Source organism: Tursiops truncatus, chromosome 2 (assembly GCF_011762595.2).
Source record: "Tursiops truncatus isolate mTurTru1 chromosome 2, mTurTru1.mat.Y, whole genome shotgun sequence".
Lineage (NCBI taxonomy): Eukaryota > Metazoa > Chordata > Mammalia > Artiodactyla > Delphinidae > Tursiops > Tursiops truncatus.
This window is the reverse complement of record NC_047035.1, coordinates 118,067,321-118,085,079: the sequence shown is the minus strand read 5'-3', so window position 1 is coordinate 118,085,079 and position 17,759 is coordinate 118,067,321. Positions and strand designations below refer to the sequence as shown.

At 35.2% G+C, this 17,759-nt stretch overlaps 1 protein-coding gene across 1 annotated transcript in view; it reads right to left on the bottom strand.

Moving 5' to 3' along the window:
* The window catches only part of ETFA (electron transfer flavoprotein subunit alpha), an 85,624-nt gene that overhangs the window by 42,068 nt on the left and 25,797 nt on the right, over positions 1-17,759 (bottom strand). Inside the window, exon 9 of the mRNA XM_019950292.2 lies at positions 13,572-13,654. Coding sequence (XP_019805851.1) covers positions 13,572-13,654 — 83 coding nt within the window. The remainder of the gene's footprint in view (positions 1-13,571; positions 13,655-17,759) is intronic.

Here is a 17,759-nt window from a genome sequence, read left to right as displayed (position 1 = left end):
AACTAACATTCCCACCAACAGTGTAGGAGGGTTCCCTTTTCTGCACAACCTCTCCAGCATTTGTTATTTATAACTTCTTAATGATGGCCATTCTGACCGGTGTAAGGTGGTACCTCACTGTAGTTTTGATTTGCATTTCTCTATTAATCAGTGATGTTGAGCATCTTTTCATGTGCCTACTGGTCATCTGTAAGTCTTCTTTGGAAAAATGTCTATTAAGGTCTTCTGCCCATTTTCAATTGGGTTGTTTGGTTTTTTGTTATGGAGTTGTATGAGCTCTTTGTATATTTTGGAGATTAAGGCCTTTTGGGCTTAATATTTGCTTAATTTGCAAATATTTTCTCCCATTCTGAGGGTTGCCTTTTTGGGCTTTTTTGTTTTTTATGGTTTCCTTTGCTGTGTAAAAGCTTGTAAGTTTGATTAGGTGCCCTTTGTTTTTGTTTTTATTTCTATTTCTATTGCCTTGGGAGATTGACCTAAGAAAACTTTGGTATGATTTATGTTAGAGAATGTTTTGCCTATGCTTTCTTCTAGGAGTTTTATGGTGTCATGTCTTATGTTTAAGTCTTTAAGCCATTTTGAGTTTACTTCTGTGCATGGTGTGAGGGTGTTCTAACTTCATTGATTTACATGAAGCTGTTCAACTTTTCCAGCACCCCTTGCTGAAGAGGCTGTTTTTTTCCCATTTTATATTCTTGCCTTCTTTGTCGAAGATTAATTGACCGTAGGTGTGTGAGTTTATTTCTGGGCTCTCTATTCTGTTCCATTGATCCGTATGCCTGTTTTGATTTCTGTAGCTTTGTAGTACTGTCTGAAGTCTGGAAGAGTTATGCCTCCTGCTTTGTTTTTCTTCCTCAGGATTGCCCTAGCAATTCTGGGTCTTTTATGGTTCCATACAAAATTTTGAATTATTTGTTCCAGTTCTGTGAAAAATGTCACGGGTAATTTGACAGGGATCACATTAAATCTGTAGATTGCTTTGGGTAGTATTGCCATTTTAACAATATTAATTCTTCCAATCCAAGAGCATGTGGTATCTTTCCATTTCTTTGAATCCTCTTTTATTTCCTCTATTAATGTTTTATAGTTCTCAGCATATAAGTCTTTCACCTCCTTGATCAGGTTATTCCTAGGTATTTTATTTTTTCAGGTGCAATTTTAAAAGGTATATATATATTTTACATTCCCTTTCTAGTATTTCATTGTTAGTGTAAAGGAATGCAACCAACTTCTGAATGTTAATCTTGTATCCTGCTACTTTGCTGAATTCATTTATTAGATCTAATAGTTTTTGTGTGGAGTCCTTAGGGTTTTCTATATACAGTATGTCATCTGCATATAGTGACAATATTAGCTCTTCCCTTCCAATTTGGATACCTTTTCTTTCTTTTTCTTGTCTGACTGCTATGGCTAAGACTTCCACTATTATGTTGAAGAGAAGTGGTGAGAGTGGGCATCCCTGTCCTGTTCCAGATTTTAATGGGAAGGCATTCAACTTTTCACCCTTGAGTATTATACTGGCTGTGGGTTTGTCATAAATGGCATTTATTATGTTGAGATATGTTCCCTCTATTCCCACTTTGGTAACAGTTTTTATCATGAATGGATGCTGAATTTTGTCAAATGCTTTTCCTGGATCTACTGAGATAATCATGTGGCTTTTTACTTTTCTTTTGTTAATGTGGTATATTACATTGACTTGCATATCTTGAATCATCCTTGTGAACCTGGGATGAATCCACTTGGTTGTGGTATATGATCTTCTTTATATGTTGTTGGATTCAGTTTGCTAATATTTTGTTGAGAAATTTTTCATCTATATTCATCAAAGATATGGCCTGTAATTTTCTTTCTTGGTGGTGTCTTTGGTTTTGGTATCAGAGTGATGGCGGATTCATAGAATGTCTTTGGGAGTGTTCCCTCCTTTTCAATCTTTTGGAAGAGTTTGAGAAGAATCAGTGTAAGTTCTTCTTTGTATGTTTGGTAGAATGTGCCTGTGAAGACATCTGGTCCTGGACTTTTGTTTGTAGGAAGTTTTTTTTAATTACAGATTCTATTTCAATTCTAGTGATCAGTCTGTTCAAATTATCTATTTATTTTTGATTCAATTTTGGGTGGGCTGTATGTTTCTAGAAAGTTGTCCACTTCTTCTAGGTTGTCAAATTTCTTGGTACATAATTGTTCATAGTACTCTCCTACAGTTTTTTGTACTTCTGCGGTATCGGCTGAGATTTCTCCTTTTTCATTTCTTATTTTGTTTATTTGGGATCTCTCTCTTTTCTTCTTGGTGAGCCTGGACAGAGGTTTGTCAATTTTGTTCACCCTTTCAAAGAACGAGCTCTTGGTTTTGTTGGTTTTTTCCTATCGTTTTTTTAATCTCTATTTTATTTATTTCCTCCCTGATCTTAATTCTTTGCTTCCTTCTGCCAATTTTAGGTTTTGTTTGTTCTTCTTTTTCTAATTCTTTTAGGTGGTAGGTTAGGTTGTTTACTTGAGATTTTTCTTGTTTTTTGAGGCAGGCCTGTATCACTATGAATTCCCTCTAACAACTGCTTTTGCTGGATTCCATACATTTCGTATGGTTGTTTTCATATTCGTTTGTGTAAGAGACTATTTCTACTCTTTGGAAATACACACTGAAGTATTTACAGGTCATGATCTTACTGTCAAATAGTTCAGAAAAAAATTGTGTACATATGTGTACACATACACACACACTGTATTATTTTTAATTTTCAAATTTTTATAAGTTTGAAATTATTTCCAAATAAAAAGTTAATTAAAAAAAAGGAATAGAAGTCTTTGTTGCAACAGTAAGCTACAGACTAGTGGATCCCTATAACTGGGTCTGAATTCTTGCAGGCAGCATGAATCCATAAACATGCCAGATTGTTCCATATAAATAAATGTTCAGTAATCTTCCATACGTACGTGTCAACTGCTATGAATGATAATATAAAAATGTATTTAAAAGTATAACTAAATTCATACCATCTCTGAGGTATTAGATATTTTCTTAAAAAAGTGATAATAAAAGTAAAATTATTTTGTGAAATAACAAAATTTGCCTTTAAGTGTCCCCTTACGTGAAATAAGGAACTTCTTACTATTCATCATCGGAGAGAACTATGATGATGCTTTCCATAGCTGTAACAAAATGGCAACAAAATACAACATAGGATCTTCAAATAATATAAAGTTAAAAGGAATAAGAATGAAAAAAAATCAAGCTTTAAAAGATTCAGGAGGTTTTGGTGGTAAGACAACACAGACCCAAATTTAATAAAGATAACTAAAAGTACTTTGTTCAGCTTTAAACACTAAGAAACATTGCATTATTACTAAACATTGCATTATTACTAGACACAGTTTTAACAGCAAACAACAAAATATGGAGGAAGGAGAAGAGACATTTTGGATGTCTTCAAATGCCAACAGTAGGATCTGGCTGCCAAGAATCTAATGCAATATTACGTAGCACTAATTAAAATATTATTTAGGAAGATAATAATCCAACTCTGTACTAGTCAGAGCACACATGAAGTAATGTGCTCAATTCTAAACCTCAGGACTCCTGTTTATGGCCCTGAGAATAGTTTGTATCAGACTAACCCTCCTCTTGCAGAGAAAAACTGTGAAACCTGGTGAAAATAAAGGCAGCAACTGTTTAAATCCATTGGAGATCAGCCAAGATAGTGGACACTTGAGAAGCCAGAATTCTGTTGGGGAGGGAAGCACAATGAAAAGAGTCCACCATACACCTCTACTTCTTCCCTTGGGACATATGCAAATCTCCCACAAGGGAAATAAAAGCCCCTCAGAAAGCAGCCACTTTAGATAGAAACCTGCAGTCTTATTAGTGGAGGGAACAAACAAGACAGTATTTATGGCCGCAACATTAGCTGGAAGGTGAGGAAAATATTCCAGAGGGACAACCAAAAACTCTGCATACATATTCTGCTCAAAACTCTGGCTGACCACCCCCGGACACACACTGGACATGTGTCAGGTAGCCTCTAAGCCAGCTGGCTAGGCTAAAAGAGAAGAGAATTTGAGGTTTGAGTGCAGTCAAATTAATTGCCTGCGAAAACAAAAATGAATATTCTCAACAGAAATATAACAGAATCCATAATCTCTAAACATATTATTCAATCTGCATAATATGATCCCAAAGTACTAGGCCAGTGATTCTTAAAATGTGATCTGCATATTCCTGTAAGTCCCAAGACCCTTTCAGGGGTCTGCAAGGTCAAAAATATTTTCATGGTAATACTAAAGTGTTATTTGTCCTTTTCTCTCTCATTCTATCACAATGCTACAGTGCAGTTCTCCAGTGGTTACATGACTGTTTGAGGAAATCATCTCTCTGATAACTACCAGAAGGTATGCATCTGTATTTCTGTGTTACCTAAAAATGTTTAAAGTAGTAGGTTTTAAGTATAAATATGTATGTTTAGAGAGATTAACTCAGTTTGTTCTCAGTACAGTAGCTTGTGCTCTTATAGTTATAATTTCTGTAACCTCATTATCATCCAATAAATTGATATTTGGAATCCCAAAGATTTCCCTGTGCCTACAAGGAAATACAAGAAGTACATTTTGTTACCTTATATGGCAATAAAAAATGTTTTGCAAATTTTTATATATTTTAAAATTTATCTAAAACTATAATTTTGGATTTTGCTAATATTTATACTAAAATACAGAAGACTCACTTTCCCAACCCACAGCTCCAACATCTACATCAAAAGATGCTGATAAAGATGAAACTGATAACAGAGATCTCTAACTTATGGAAAAGAGGAATCTATTCTAAAAAATATTGTGTAAAATTAAAAATAAGTGAAAATATGATGAAAGTTATCTTTCTCTTGGCTTCAGAGATGTTAATAATTTATGTTACTGTGTCTTTTGCAACAGAAATGATGGCCATTTTGAAAATAATTCCATTTAGAGAAAAATTAATTGAATGTTTTATTTTTAACACAGATGTGATGAGTTTAAAAGTAAAAAATTGTTTAGCTTTTCAAACCAGGAAGGAAAAAGTCACTGAAGCATCATATGGGTTATCATATTTCATTGGCTAGACAAGCACAGTTGCTAAAAGACGAATAAAGGTGACCTTGCTAAATGCCTGCTAGATGAAAAATCAGTGAAAGAAACTATGGCACTGCCACATTCCAATGATACAGGAACTTGCTGAATAAAAGATTCAACTGTAAACATGAATATTAAGTTAATAAATCATCTGCAAAATTGTACTTTTGCCTAACAAAGAGACAAATCTATATAGTTGGGTTTTGTGTTTTAATTGTATTTGTCCAGTATCAATAACAACTAAATACTGAAGAATTCCTTTATGTGAATGCTTGGCAACAAACAAAAGTGGTACTGAAAAATTCAAAGTATTAAGTAACATTTTTGGATCTCATGGTTTATCCTAGGAAAACTGTATTGACTTTTGCACTGATGATGTAAAAATAACAGTGGGTAAAACTGCTGCCTCAGCATTAAGCAAGACAGTTGCGCCAAACTGTACTAGTTGTCACTGCATTCTTCATGGCCACATACAGTTTAAAAAAAAAAGAAAACCTGGTTTCACTTAACAACGCCCTTGATGAAGTAGTAAAAATTATTAGTTTTATTAAATCTTGACCTTTGAGTACACATCTTTTTAGTATTCTGTGTGACAAATCACGAAGTATGCAAAGTACTTCCATTGCATACAAAAGCACAATGATTGTCTTGAGGAAAATGGCTCGTGTGATGGTTTGAGTAAACCACCCACATTTTCATGGATCACCATTTCCACTTCAAAGAACAACTGATAGATATTTGGAGTTTTGGCAGACATTTTATTGAAAATGAATGAGGTGAGCTTATCAATTCCTAGAAAACAAAGTTTTTGTTGCCATGGACAAAATTTGTGAATTAAGTTGATAATTAGAATTTTTTAAAAACTTGTATCCATGAATATGAACTGTAAAGACGCCTCTAATGAGATGAGTGGTGATATTGATGAAGGTAATGTTTTGATATTGATAAAATGTGTCAACATTTGAAAGATCTACAAAACTCACTAAAGATTATTTTCTAAATGTTACAGGATAGTGAAAGATCCATTCGAAGTACAATACAGACCAACAGATTTTAATGTAAGGGTATGAAAAGTTCATTGATATGTTTCAGATTCCACACTGCCAATACCCTTTAAGAATTTACTCCTTGCCAAGTTCTGATGTAGTGTAAAAGAAGAATATCTACAATTTTATGAAAAGGCTATTAAAATACTCCTTTCTTTCTATATATCTGTATGATGCTGGATTTTCTTCATATACTTCAATCAAACCAATATAAAACAACACAGTTAGCAGAAACGAGAATCTAGCAGTTTTCTACTAAGCCAGATATCAAGTCAAAAATGTAAAAAAATACCACTATTCTCATAAAATTTCTTTTGTTTTGGAAGACAGTTATTTTCACTAAAATGTTATTTATATTAAAAGAAATGGCTTTACTGTTGTTATTTTCAAAAGAATATTTTAAAATTTTCTCAGCTTGAATTTCTAATATAAGAAATATCAATAGATATAACCCAAATAAACAAAAGCTCTGAGAGCCCTAAATAAATTTTAAAAGTAAGGATCCCTAAGACAAAAAATTTGAGAACCATTGTACTACAAACATAATGAAACAGGAAAGTGTGAAAATACAATCAAAGGACATCAACCCTGAAATAACCCAGAACTTGGAATTAGTACACAAGGATTTAAAAGCAGCTATTACAAGTATGGTCAAGGATGTAAAGGAAGATACCTGTAATGACTGCACAGATAAGAAATCTCAGCAGAGAAATGAAACTATAAAAAGAACCAAATGAAAATTTAGAACTAAAAAATACAAAATCAGAAATTTCCTAGATGGGTTTAATAGTATATTAGAAATTATAAAAGAGTCAGTAACCTTGAAGATAGACCAATAAAATTATTCAATCTGAAGAACAGAGGCGAAAAAAAACATGAAAAAGAATGAACAGAACTTAAGTAACCTACAGAAGAATATAAAGATATCTAAAATATGTGCAACTGGAGTCCTAGAATAAAAGTAGAGAAAAATAATGTGGCATAGTGTTCTATGTCAACAGGCCAAATCTGGACTGCCATCTGTTTTTGTACATAAAGTTATAATGGAATACAACTCATTCACTTACTTACAAGTCTATGGCTGCTTCTGCTCTACAACAGAAGAGTTAAGTAGTTACAACAGAGACTATGGCCAATTAAACCAAAAATACTTCCTATGTGATTTACAGATAGCTTGCTGTCCCCTGGTCTAGATCTTTTATGTCCTTACTGAAATTTTTCATCTAGTTATTCTATCAATTACTGGGAGAAGGTATTAAACCCTCCAACTATAATTATGGATTTGTTTATTCCTCACTTTAGTTCTGTCAGATTTTGCCTGATGTATTTTGAAATTCTGTTATTGGGCAGTTACACATTCATGATAGTTCTTTCTGATAAATTGATCCTTTTATCATTACATAATGGCCTCTTTATGTTTGGCAGTACCCATTGTCTTGAAGTTTGCTTTATCTGATATTAAAAAAGACAAACCAGATTTCTTATGCTCACTATTTGTATGGTGTATTTTTTTCTATCTAAAATGTATTTCTTTTAGGTAGCATATAGCTGAGTCTTGCTTTTTATACATCTGGTAATCTCTGCTTTTTGACTGGAATATTGAGTTCATTTACAGTCTTCTCTCACTGCTTTTAAGAATTTATTTTTATCAGTATTGAAGTGGATGTACATTATGAGTTTTGAATACAATTATATCAACCATAAAAATAGACCAAACAATTCTGCTTGTCCATCAGAAAACAATTCTTGATCATGAGATTTCAGGTCTTCGTTTTGTTCTCATTTATAGTAATAAAAGGTGTTTGCTGATCATTAACTGGAGAAAACTGCAAAGTCAGTGAATCTGGAAACTAACATCTATGACATACAGATGGCCAAGAGGCACATGAAAAGATGCTCAACACTGCTAATTATTAGGGAAATGCACATCAAAACTACAATGAGGTATCACCTCATACCAGTCATAATGGCCATCAACAAAAATTCTACAAACAACAAATGTCAGAGAGGGTGTAGAGAAAAGGGAACCTTCCCACACTGTTGGTGGGAATATAAACTGGTACAGTCACTACAGAGAACAGTATGAAGATTCTTTAAAAAACTAAAAATAGAGCTACCATATGATTTAGCAATCCCACTCCTAGGCATATATCCGGAGAAAACCATTATTCAAAAAGATACATGCACCCCAATGTGCAATGCAGCACTATTTACAATAGCCAACACATGGAAGCAACCTAAATGTCCATCGACAGGTGAATGGGTAAAGAAGATGTGGTACATATATACAATGGAATATTACTCAGCCATTAAAAAGAATGAAATAATGCCATTTGCAGCAACATGGATGAAACTGGAGATCATCATACTAAGTGAAGTCAGAGAAAGACAAATATCATATGATATCGCTTATATGCAGAATCTAAGAAAAAATGATACAAACGTACTTATTTATAAAACGGAAACAGACTCACAGACTTAGAGAACCAACTTATGGTTACCAGGGTAAAAGGGTGGGGGGTATGAACAGACTGGGAGTTTGGGACTGACATGTACACACTGCTATATTTAAAATAGATAACCAAAAAGGACCTACTGTATAGCACAGGAAACCCTACTCAGTATTCTGCTAATAACCTAAATGGGAAAAGAATTTGAAAAAGAAAAAAGTTTCAATAGGGAATGCAGCAAGGAGATCTGATGTTGGTTAAATTATGGACTTTTTCCAATTAGTTGGCTCTCCCTCCAAAGCAAATGTACTAAAAATAAAATGACTTCCTTTTTGAAAAAAATTTTTTTCTTTTTATCATCCTGTAAACAATTTGACTATTACATGCCTTGTAGTTTCATTCCTGTTTCCTGTTCTTGGGGTTTGTTGAGCTTCTGAGACCTGTGGATTTATAGTTTTCATCAAATTTGGACATTCTACGGTCATTATTTCTTCCAATAGTTTTCCTGATCCAATTACACATATATTAGGCCTCCTAAAGTTGTCCCATAGCTCACCAAGGCTCTGTCCATTTTTTTCCTGTGTTTTCAAAATTTTCTGTGTTTCATTTTGGACAGTTTTTGCTGCCATATCTTCAAGTTCACTAATCTTTATTCTTGTAGTGGCTAATGGCAGGATAAACATTCTTTTCAAGTGCACAAGGTATATTCACTAAGATAGAGCATTTGTTAGGCCATAAAATAAGACTCAATGAATTCTAATACTGAAATATTAAAGAGATGCTCACCAAAATTAAATTTGAAATCAGTAATAGAAAGCTATCTAGGAAAAAAAATCACAAATATATAGAAATTAAACATTCTTAATTTTCTAAATTAGAAAATTTTTTTAACGAATGATGAAAATATATCAAAATTTGTGGGATGCATCTAAAGTACTATTTAGAGGGAAATTTGTGTCTTTAATATTTACATTTAAAAACAAGCAAAATACAAAATTAATGAAGTAAAGTTCTACCTTAAGAGCAAGGTAAACCCAAAGTAATTAGAAGGAAGAAAATTAAGAGCAAAAATCAATAAAAAGAAAACAATGAAAAAAATTAACAAAGCTAAGAGTTGGTTCATTGGTGTAGCTGCTCTGCAAAACAGTGTGGCAGTTCCTCAAAGGTTAAACATAAAGTTACCATATGAAAAGCAATTCCACTCCTCAGTACATATCCAAGAGAAATGAAAACATATGTCCACACAAAAACCTGTACATGAATGTTCCTATCTGCATTATTCATAAGAGTCAAAAAGTAAAAGCAGCCCACACACACACAAACCAATCTTACACAGATTTTTCCTTCAGAAAATATAGCAGGAGGGAATATCTTTCAACTCATTTTATGAAGCCAGCATAATGCCAATACCAAAATTAGACAAAGATATTGGGTGGGGGGGATTACAGATTATTTTGATAAAGACAGACCTAAAAATCTTTAAAAAAAAAATTAGTCAATCAAAACCAGCAATGTATTAAAAGGATAACATATCATGATCAAGTAGGGTTTACCACAGTAACTCAAGGTGGTTTAACATTCAAAAATCAACCAATGTAATTCACCAAATTAACAGAAAAAAGGAAAAAAAACATGATCATTTCAACAGATGCAGAGAAATATTTGACAAAATTCAACAACCATTCACGATAACAACTCTCAGCAAATCGGGAACAGAAGGGAAGTTCCTCATCTTGATACCATTAAAATAAACAGGCAAGCCACAGATTGGGAGAAAATATTTGCAAAACATATATGACAAGTAACATATCTGGAATAGATTTTTTAAAAAACTTCTACAACCCAATAACAAAAAGACAAGCAATTCAATAAAAAAGGTGCCATACATCTGAACAGATACTTTGTAAGGAAGACATCTGAGTGGCCAATAACACAACAGTGTTCATCATCACAGATATCAGGAAAATGCAAATTAAAACCACAATAAAGTACACCACTACACAAGCACCTGAACAGCTAAAATACCAAATGTTGGTGAAAATGAGGAGCAAGTGGAACCCAGATACATAGTTGGTGAAAATATAAAACTGTACAACTACTTTGGCAAGAAATGATCCAGAGGGGTGTCAGAGTCCAAGCAAGGTAGGTAGGGTTATCTATATAGGAGGGCTGAATGTTCAGTGCAGGGTGTGGGAGCCTGAGTGGGGCAAGGAGAGCATTTGTGCAGGTTAGCGTATTGGCAGGGTCCAGGTTTTTTACTGCCAATGAAAGGCATTACAAACAGGGAAAGGGAGAGTCAGAATTGACCTTGGACTGGAATTGGTGATGTCACTGTGAACTCATGGTTTTCAATGTAGATAGACTGATAGTGAAATAGATATAAATGTTTGTATGTGTGTATGAATACATATGTGTGTATATCTGCATACATATATACATACCTACACACATTCCCTAGCTTTTTTCACTGAGGGGTCCTGGGAATAGCAACGAGCACAATTAATATCCAGATGTCAGCTTCATACTATTCTTCACTAAAAGGAGCCAGGACTCCCTGGAGAAAAGACTGATGCCAGGGCTGGGATAGGAAAGGTACAAAAGGCCTGGAACATCTTACTCTGCCAGTAAGTAAGAAAGGCCTCAAAGAATTATGGGAACATGTCAAGAAGATACAGAAGCCACCTTGAAGGGGTTCTCACTGGCCAAATGTGGAACAATTTTTACATCAATTAAAATAATAACAACAGATTTTCACCCATTGAATAAAACAGGAACCATAAGTCCTATTATAAAGAAATGAATATTTATTTAACATTCATTTATAAATAAATATAAATAAATAAACTGAAAGTGAGGAGAACTGGAATATTCACATCATTTCAAAGTACCTCCTCATAAAACACTTATTAATTACAAAGGGAAAAATAACTTTACAGTGGAGAGGTTTGACAGATATCAAAGCCTTTAATATATTTAAATTCCTTATGAAAAATTTAACCAAATGGTCAAAGTGAAAATCTAATAAGACACAATGAAACTGTGTACCATCTGATAGTATGAAATACATCCTTTTGCTATATAGGACATTATTGGGACAACTGGCAAAACCTGAACAAGGTCTGATGATTAGATAGTATTAATGTAAATTGATGTTAATCTCCTAATTTTAAAAGTTGTATTGTGGCTTTATAGGACAATGTCCTACATATTTGGAGATGATGGAGAATCATCTCAGCAACTTACTCTCAAATAGTCCACAAAAATAAAGGCTTTTACTCTGTCCTTGAAAGTTTTCTGTAAACTTGAGATCATCTCAAAAAGGCTTTAAAGTCTTAAAGAAAAATACACACACACACACAAAAATAAATATGTACACATATATATACATGTCAAACTCTAACTCAGAGTTAATGAATCAGAATCTCTGGGGCTTACATGATTTATGTTAAAGAAAGTCTTCAAAGCCTTTAATGTATTTAAATTCCTTATGAAAAATTTTCAATAATCCTATATTCATGACAGTAATGTTGAAGAAAGCTGACTGTATGGCATTTATTTACAATACAGGTAAGGATGCCACTGGTCATTCCCTGTCATTCTGCTATCCTACTTAATAACAAGTGTGTTGTTACTGAAAAGTCAATGTAAATAAAAGTTTGTCTCCCACCATACTTCCTTGTAGAAGTATTATTGATTAGGAAGGTTGTGGGTCTGATTTTTTGTAAATAAATTCAAGCCTAAAGATTATCTATTCATGTAAACTAGGACAAACAAGATTTCTACCAAAAAAATACCTATGTGCCACAGCTCATTAAATGCTAGGGAAGGCTTGAGCTTACTTGCTCAATAAATGCTCTCACAGCCTGACTAATGCAGTATCACAAGCAAATGGGTCACATGGTTTTGTGACTTTGTTTACTGAGTAACTATTTTACATTCTGAGATCTTATCTGACTTCAAATAAGCTGAATAACACAAAAAGCATTAACCATCAATACGTTAGATCTTATAAAAATTAAAAATTTCTGCTCTTCAAAAGAAAGTGAATAAAGAAGCAATAAAAAGACAAAGAACCCAATTTTAAAATGGGCAAAAGACTGAACACTCTTCAAAACAAACTTCAAAAGCAAGACAAATTTTTTGCCTATTTTGAAACTTTGAATGAACCTCTGATGGAACAGGGCACTGAGATATGAGATTTTTAAAAACAGATATGACTTAATATCCTGTTTTGAAATACATTAAAAAAATTTTGAAATACATTAAAAAAATTTTGAAATATATAAAAAAATTCATTTTCCTCCACACAATAAAGACTTAAACTGGCTGAGAACTGTATTCACTGAAAACCTGAATCATCTAAGAAATGTGAACAATCATTAGATATTGTTAGTGATTCAACTTTGAAACCAAAGTATTCCTTTTGTAAGTTTTGGATAGTTTTAACTGAATAGTCTAGTATCACTTACCCCTATGGATAAGAATTTTCTGAATTTCATGCAACTAGACATAATACAGAAATAAACTAGGTGTTCAGGAAGATATAAGACCACAGTTGTCACTCACGGCTCCCAATTTTGAGATTCTGTGTTCATTAATATAGATTCATCAGTTTTACTGATAGATTTTATAATATATAGGCTTTATGGTAAATAAATGTTAACGTGAACTTGTAAAATCCATTTAATAATAAAATGCTGCTTCTATCAATTTTATATTTAGTGTTGTGACATAAATTTGACAAACTATTCCACTGCTTTAAAAAATGTGAAAAACAATGCTGGATTTAAGAACTGCTCTGTGTTTTACTGAGGCCAAGAAATCCACAGACCTGTGAGAAGGACACATTCACCATGGTAATGGCTAACTGCTTAGGTACATTGAATAGGGCACCAATCACAGGGATGATTGTTCCACAAATATATACAGTTCTTATCCCCATAGAATTCTGCATGGCGTATTTTATTGCGATACTTACCGGTGCTACTATTTTTCCTGTCTGTCCAACTTGCATGTCATTGGGAACAAAGCCAGCATCAACAGCAGCACGAGACGCACCAACTAAGGAAAAAATATTTGTCATTTTTTTAAGCTCTATTATTCAACTAGTTGGAATATTCACTGATAACAGTAAAAAAAAAAAAAAAAAAAGATTGATATAGTACATACATAAAACATACATTATAACCTGTTTGGGACGTCATTATATAATGCTCCTTTACACTGTAACTTCACAGCTTTTAAAGAAAGGTATTATAATATCTTTACCCCTAGGACCAGATAAAGAAAAGAGTTACATACAACACAAGATAAAGGCTTAACCAGTATTTTCTATCTAAAAATAAAAATGAGAATTTAACTAGCCTTCTATCCTCATTCAGCAGGAGTCAAAAGGGGCCCTGTACTTGGAGAAAAGGTACCCCACTCCCAGCAGGGGTCAACAATGAGCCTCAGGTCCTCTTCATCTCCATCTAGAGAGGACAAAAAGGGGGAGCCCTAGTGAATACTCCTCACTACCTCTTAACACTCACAGACTCACCTCCACTACCTATCATGAGTCAGTCAGGACTGATCACATTCTGCCCTTCACTTACATTAGTCACTGCAACAAGCCCCAGACTCAAAGGTTATCCTTCATAACCCATACACTGATCCCCACAATGCCCTGCATGCTCCCCAATCTGCACCTTCTCCCATGGCTCCCCAATTCCTGAAATCTTACACTATGATTTCTGGAATTCACAGCCTGATACCAGCAAACCACAAGTCTCTGTATCTTCCACCTATCTGTCTAAATGTTCCCTGAGGACAAGGATTCCCCTGCAGCCCTCTCCAGCAGATGTTGCTTTGCCTGCCACCATCTTCATACCACTGGGCCTAGAGGTGGTACACCAGGCCCTCACTGCCACTCTCAGAAAGTTTCCCCTCCTCCCTCCTTAAAACCCTTCAGCTTCGAATCTCATGTCATCAGATCATGTCACCCATATATTGCTGTGTCATCTATCAACCAGCAGGTCAATCCCCTTCATTCCTCAATGATTTTTAGCTTCTGGGTCTTTGTCACTTTCTCCAATACTAGTCTTAATTCTTGAAGACTTTGACACCCTGGCTTCTCAGTTCCTTGAGCAACTCTCCTCCAGTCATCTTGTCCTTCACTCTGCCCATGGTCATATCCCCAACCAGCCCATTAGCAACATCCCTCAATAATCTTGATTTCCAAAGTCTCTCTGTGACCTCCCCTTTCTAGCTGACTATTTTTAGTACCCTACTCCAACAACCCTCTGACCACACTGGGATCCACAATTGTATTCATTGTCCCTCTCTCCCCTCATGTTCTCTCTTCTTTCTTTACCCAGCTTAATTTCTATGATCAGTGACTCTAATCACTCCTCTGCAAATGTCTTTAATTTCTTTGCCCTCCTCTTGTACCATCACACTCAAGTGGAAATCCTCCATCTCTGGTTACTGATTAAGCAATCTTTCCACCTTTTCCATACCTGTCCTACTATAGTTCTGCATGGCTGGAGAAAAACACCAATACTCAGCCATGTTAACTGGGTTTTCCTTTAAATAAATAGGCCTTAATTCTCTCCATCTTTCTTAAACTATCGATATAATTTCATATCTTTCCTTCTCTCTTCAAACTTCCAATACTCTTTAAGATTCTGCCTATTTCACTGAAAAAGTTGAAACAATCAGAAGAGTTTCCACATGCTCCAACTAACACATTCACCCATCAACCTGCAGCTGTGTTCATATTCTCTCTCGTCTACTCAAGAACATCCCTCCAGTAACTCTCCTGTCTATCTCGTGTATGATTAATCTCTCCCTCTTAACTGAAGCACTCCTATCAGCATGTAAGTATGCTATTATTTGTCCAATCTTTAAAAAGTCCCTCTGTTCGTCCCACTCCCCCTCTAGCTACTGTCTATTTCTCTGCTCTCCCATATAGTTAAAAGCCTCTAAAGAGTTGTTTGCATTCACTGTCTCCAATGCCAGGCCTCCCATTCTATTTCTAAAAACTTTTTTATTAAGATATAACACACATACACAAAAGCACACAAATCACAAACGTGCTACTGCTCAATGCCTGATCATAAAGTGAATACAACCAGGTAACTACTACCTAGGACCATTCTTTTAAACCCACTCCAATCAGGTTTTCGCCCCCACTACCCACCACCCCCATTACTAAAACTGCTCAAAGTCACCAATGACTTCTAAGTGGCTGAATCAATTAGTCACCTTTCAGTCCTCACCTTCCTTGACCTTCCGTCCTTGCAGCATTTGACATAGGTCATCACTCTTTCCCTTACTGAAACACTTCATTTGGATTCCAAAACATCATACTCTCTATCCTGATTTTCCTGCCTTACTTACCCATTCCTTTTGGTCTTCGTTCTCCCCTTCTCCCCTACCTCTTAATCTTGCAGAGTCTAAGGCTTAGTCCTGGGACCTCTTCTATATCTACACTCAGTTAGTTCCCTTGGTGAGTTCATCTGGTCTCATGGCTTCAAATGCCAAAGAAACGCAATTGATTTCCAAATTTCTATCTCCAGCCCAAACTTTTGAACTCCACATTCCTATACCAATTGCTTAATTGACATCTCTATTAGGATGTCTATTATTAGACATCTCAAAACTTAGTACAGTCATTCTTCAGTATCCGCAGGGGACTGGTTTCAGGAACCCCGCCCCACAAGGATACTGAAATCCAAGGATGCTCAAATCCCTTATGTACAATAAAATGGCATATATTTGCATATAACCTACGTACACAGGCATACCTCAGAGATATCGCTGGTTCGGTTCCAAACCACCACAGTAAAGCAAGTTACATGGATTTTTTTGCATATAAAGGTTATGTTTATACTATACTGTAGTCTATTAAATGTGAAATAGCATTATGTCTAACAAATAATGTACGTACCTTAATTTAAAAATACTTTATTGCTAAAAAATGTTAATCATCATCTGAGCCTTCAGCAAGTCACAGTCTTTTTGCAATAGTAACATCAAAGGTCACTGATCACATATCATAACAAATATAACAGTAATGAAAAAGTTTGAAATATTGCGAGAATTACCAAAATGTGACACAAGAGACATTAAGTGATCAAATGCTGTTGGGAAAATAGCACCAATAGGCTTGCTCAAAGCAGGGTTGCCACAAACCTTCAATTTGTAAAAAATGTAATATCTGCGAAGTGCAATGCCTATACTTCAAATCATCTCTAAATTACTTATAATACTGAATAATGTAAATGCTATGTAAATAATTATAAATACAATGTAAATGTTATATAAACAGCTGCCAGTGCAAGGCAAATTCATATTGTTTTTTGGAACTTTCTGGAATTTCTTCCCCCCGAATTTTTTTTTTTTTTTTTTTTGCAGTACGTGGGCCTCTCACTGTTGTGGCCTCTCCCATTGCGGAGCACAGGCTCCGGACGCTCAGGCTCAGCGGCCATGGCTCACGGGCCTAGCCGCTCCGCAGCATGTGGGATCCTCCTGAACCAGGGCACGAACCCGTGTCCCCTGCATCGGCAGGCGGACTCTTAACCACTGCGCCACCAGGGAAGCCCCCGCCCCGAATATTTCTGATCCATGGTTGGCTGAATCCATGGATGCAGAACCTGCACATATGGTGGCCTGAATGCATGCCCAAAACTCAACTGCTGGTCTATCCTTGGAAACTGTGCCACCTGGGGTATTCCCCATCTCAGCTAATGGCAACTCCATCCTACCAGCTGCCAGATAAAAACTTTTCCTCATAATCTATATTCAGTCTATCAGGAAATCCCAATGGTTCTACGTTCAAATATATATCCCAAAACTCTTTCTCCCCACATCTACAGCTACTAACCCGGTCCAAACCATGAGCATCTCTCACTGAATGATTAAAACAGTCTTCTAATTGATCTCCCTGTTACTGGACTTATCACCCTATAGTCTATTCTCAAAACTGTAGCCAGACTGATGCTTTTAATATATGTCAGATCATGCAACTCTTTTGCTCAATGGTTCCCCATTTTACTCAGAGAAAACCAATCTCCTTACGAAGGCCTACAAGCCCTATGTGATCTGGTCTATTACTCCCAATCTTATCTCTTACCACTCTCCCTTTCTGCACTTTTCATTCCAGCCACACTGGCCTCCTTGTTAT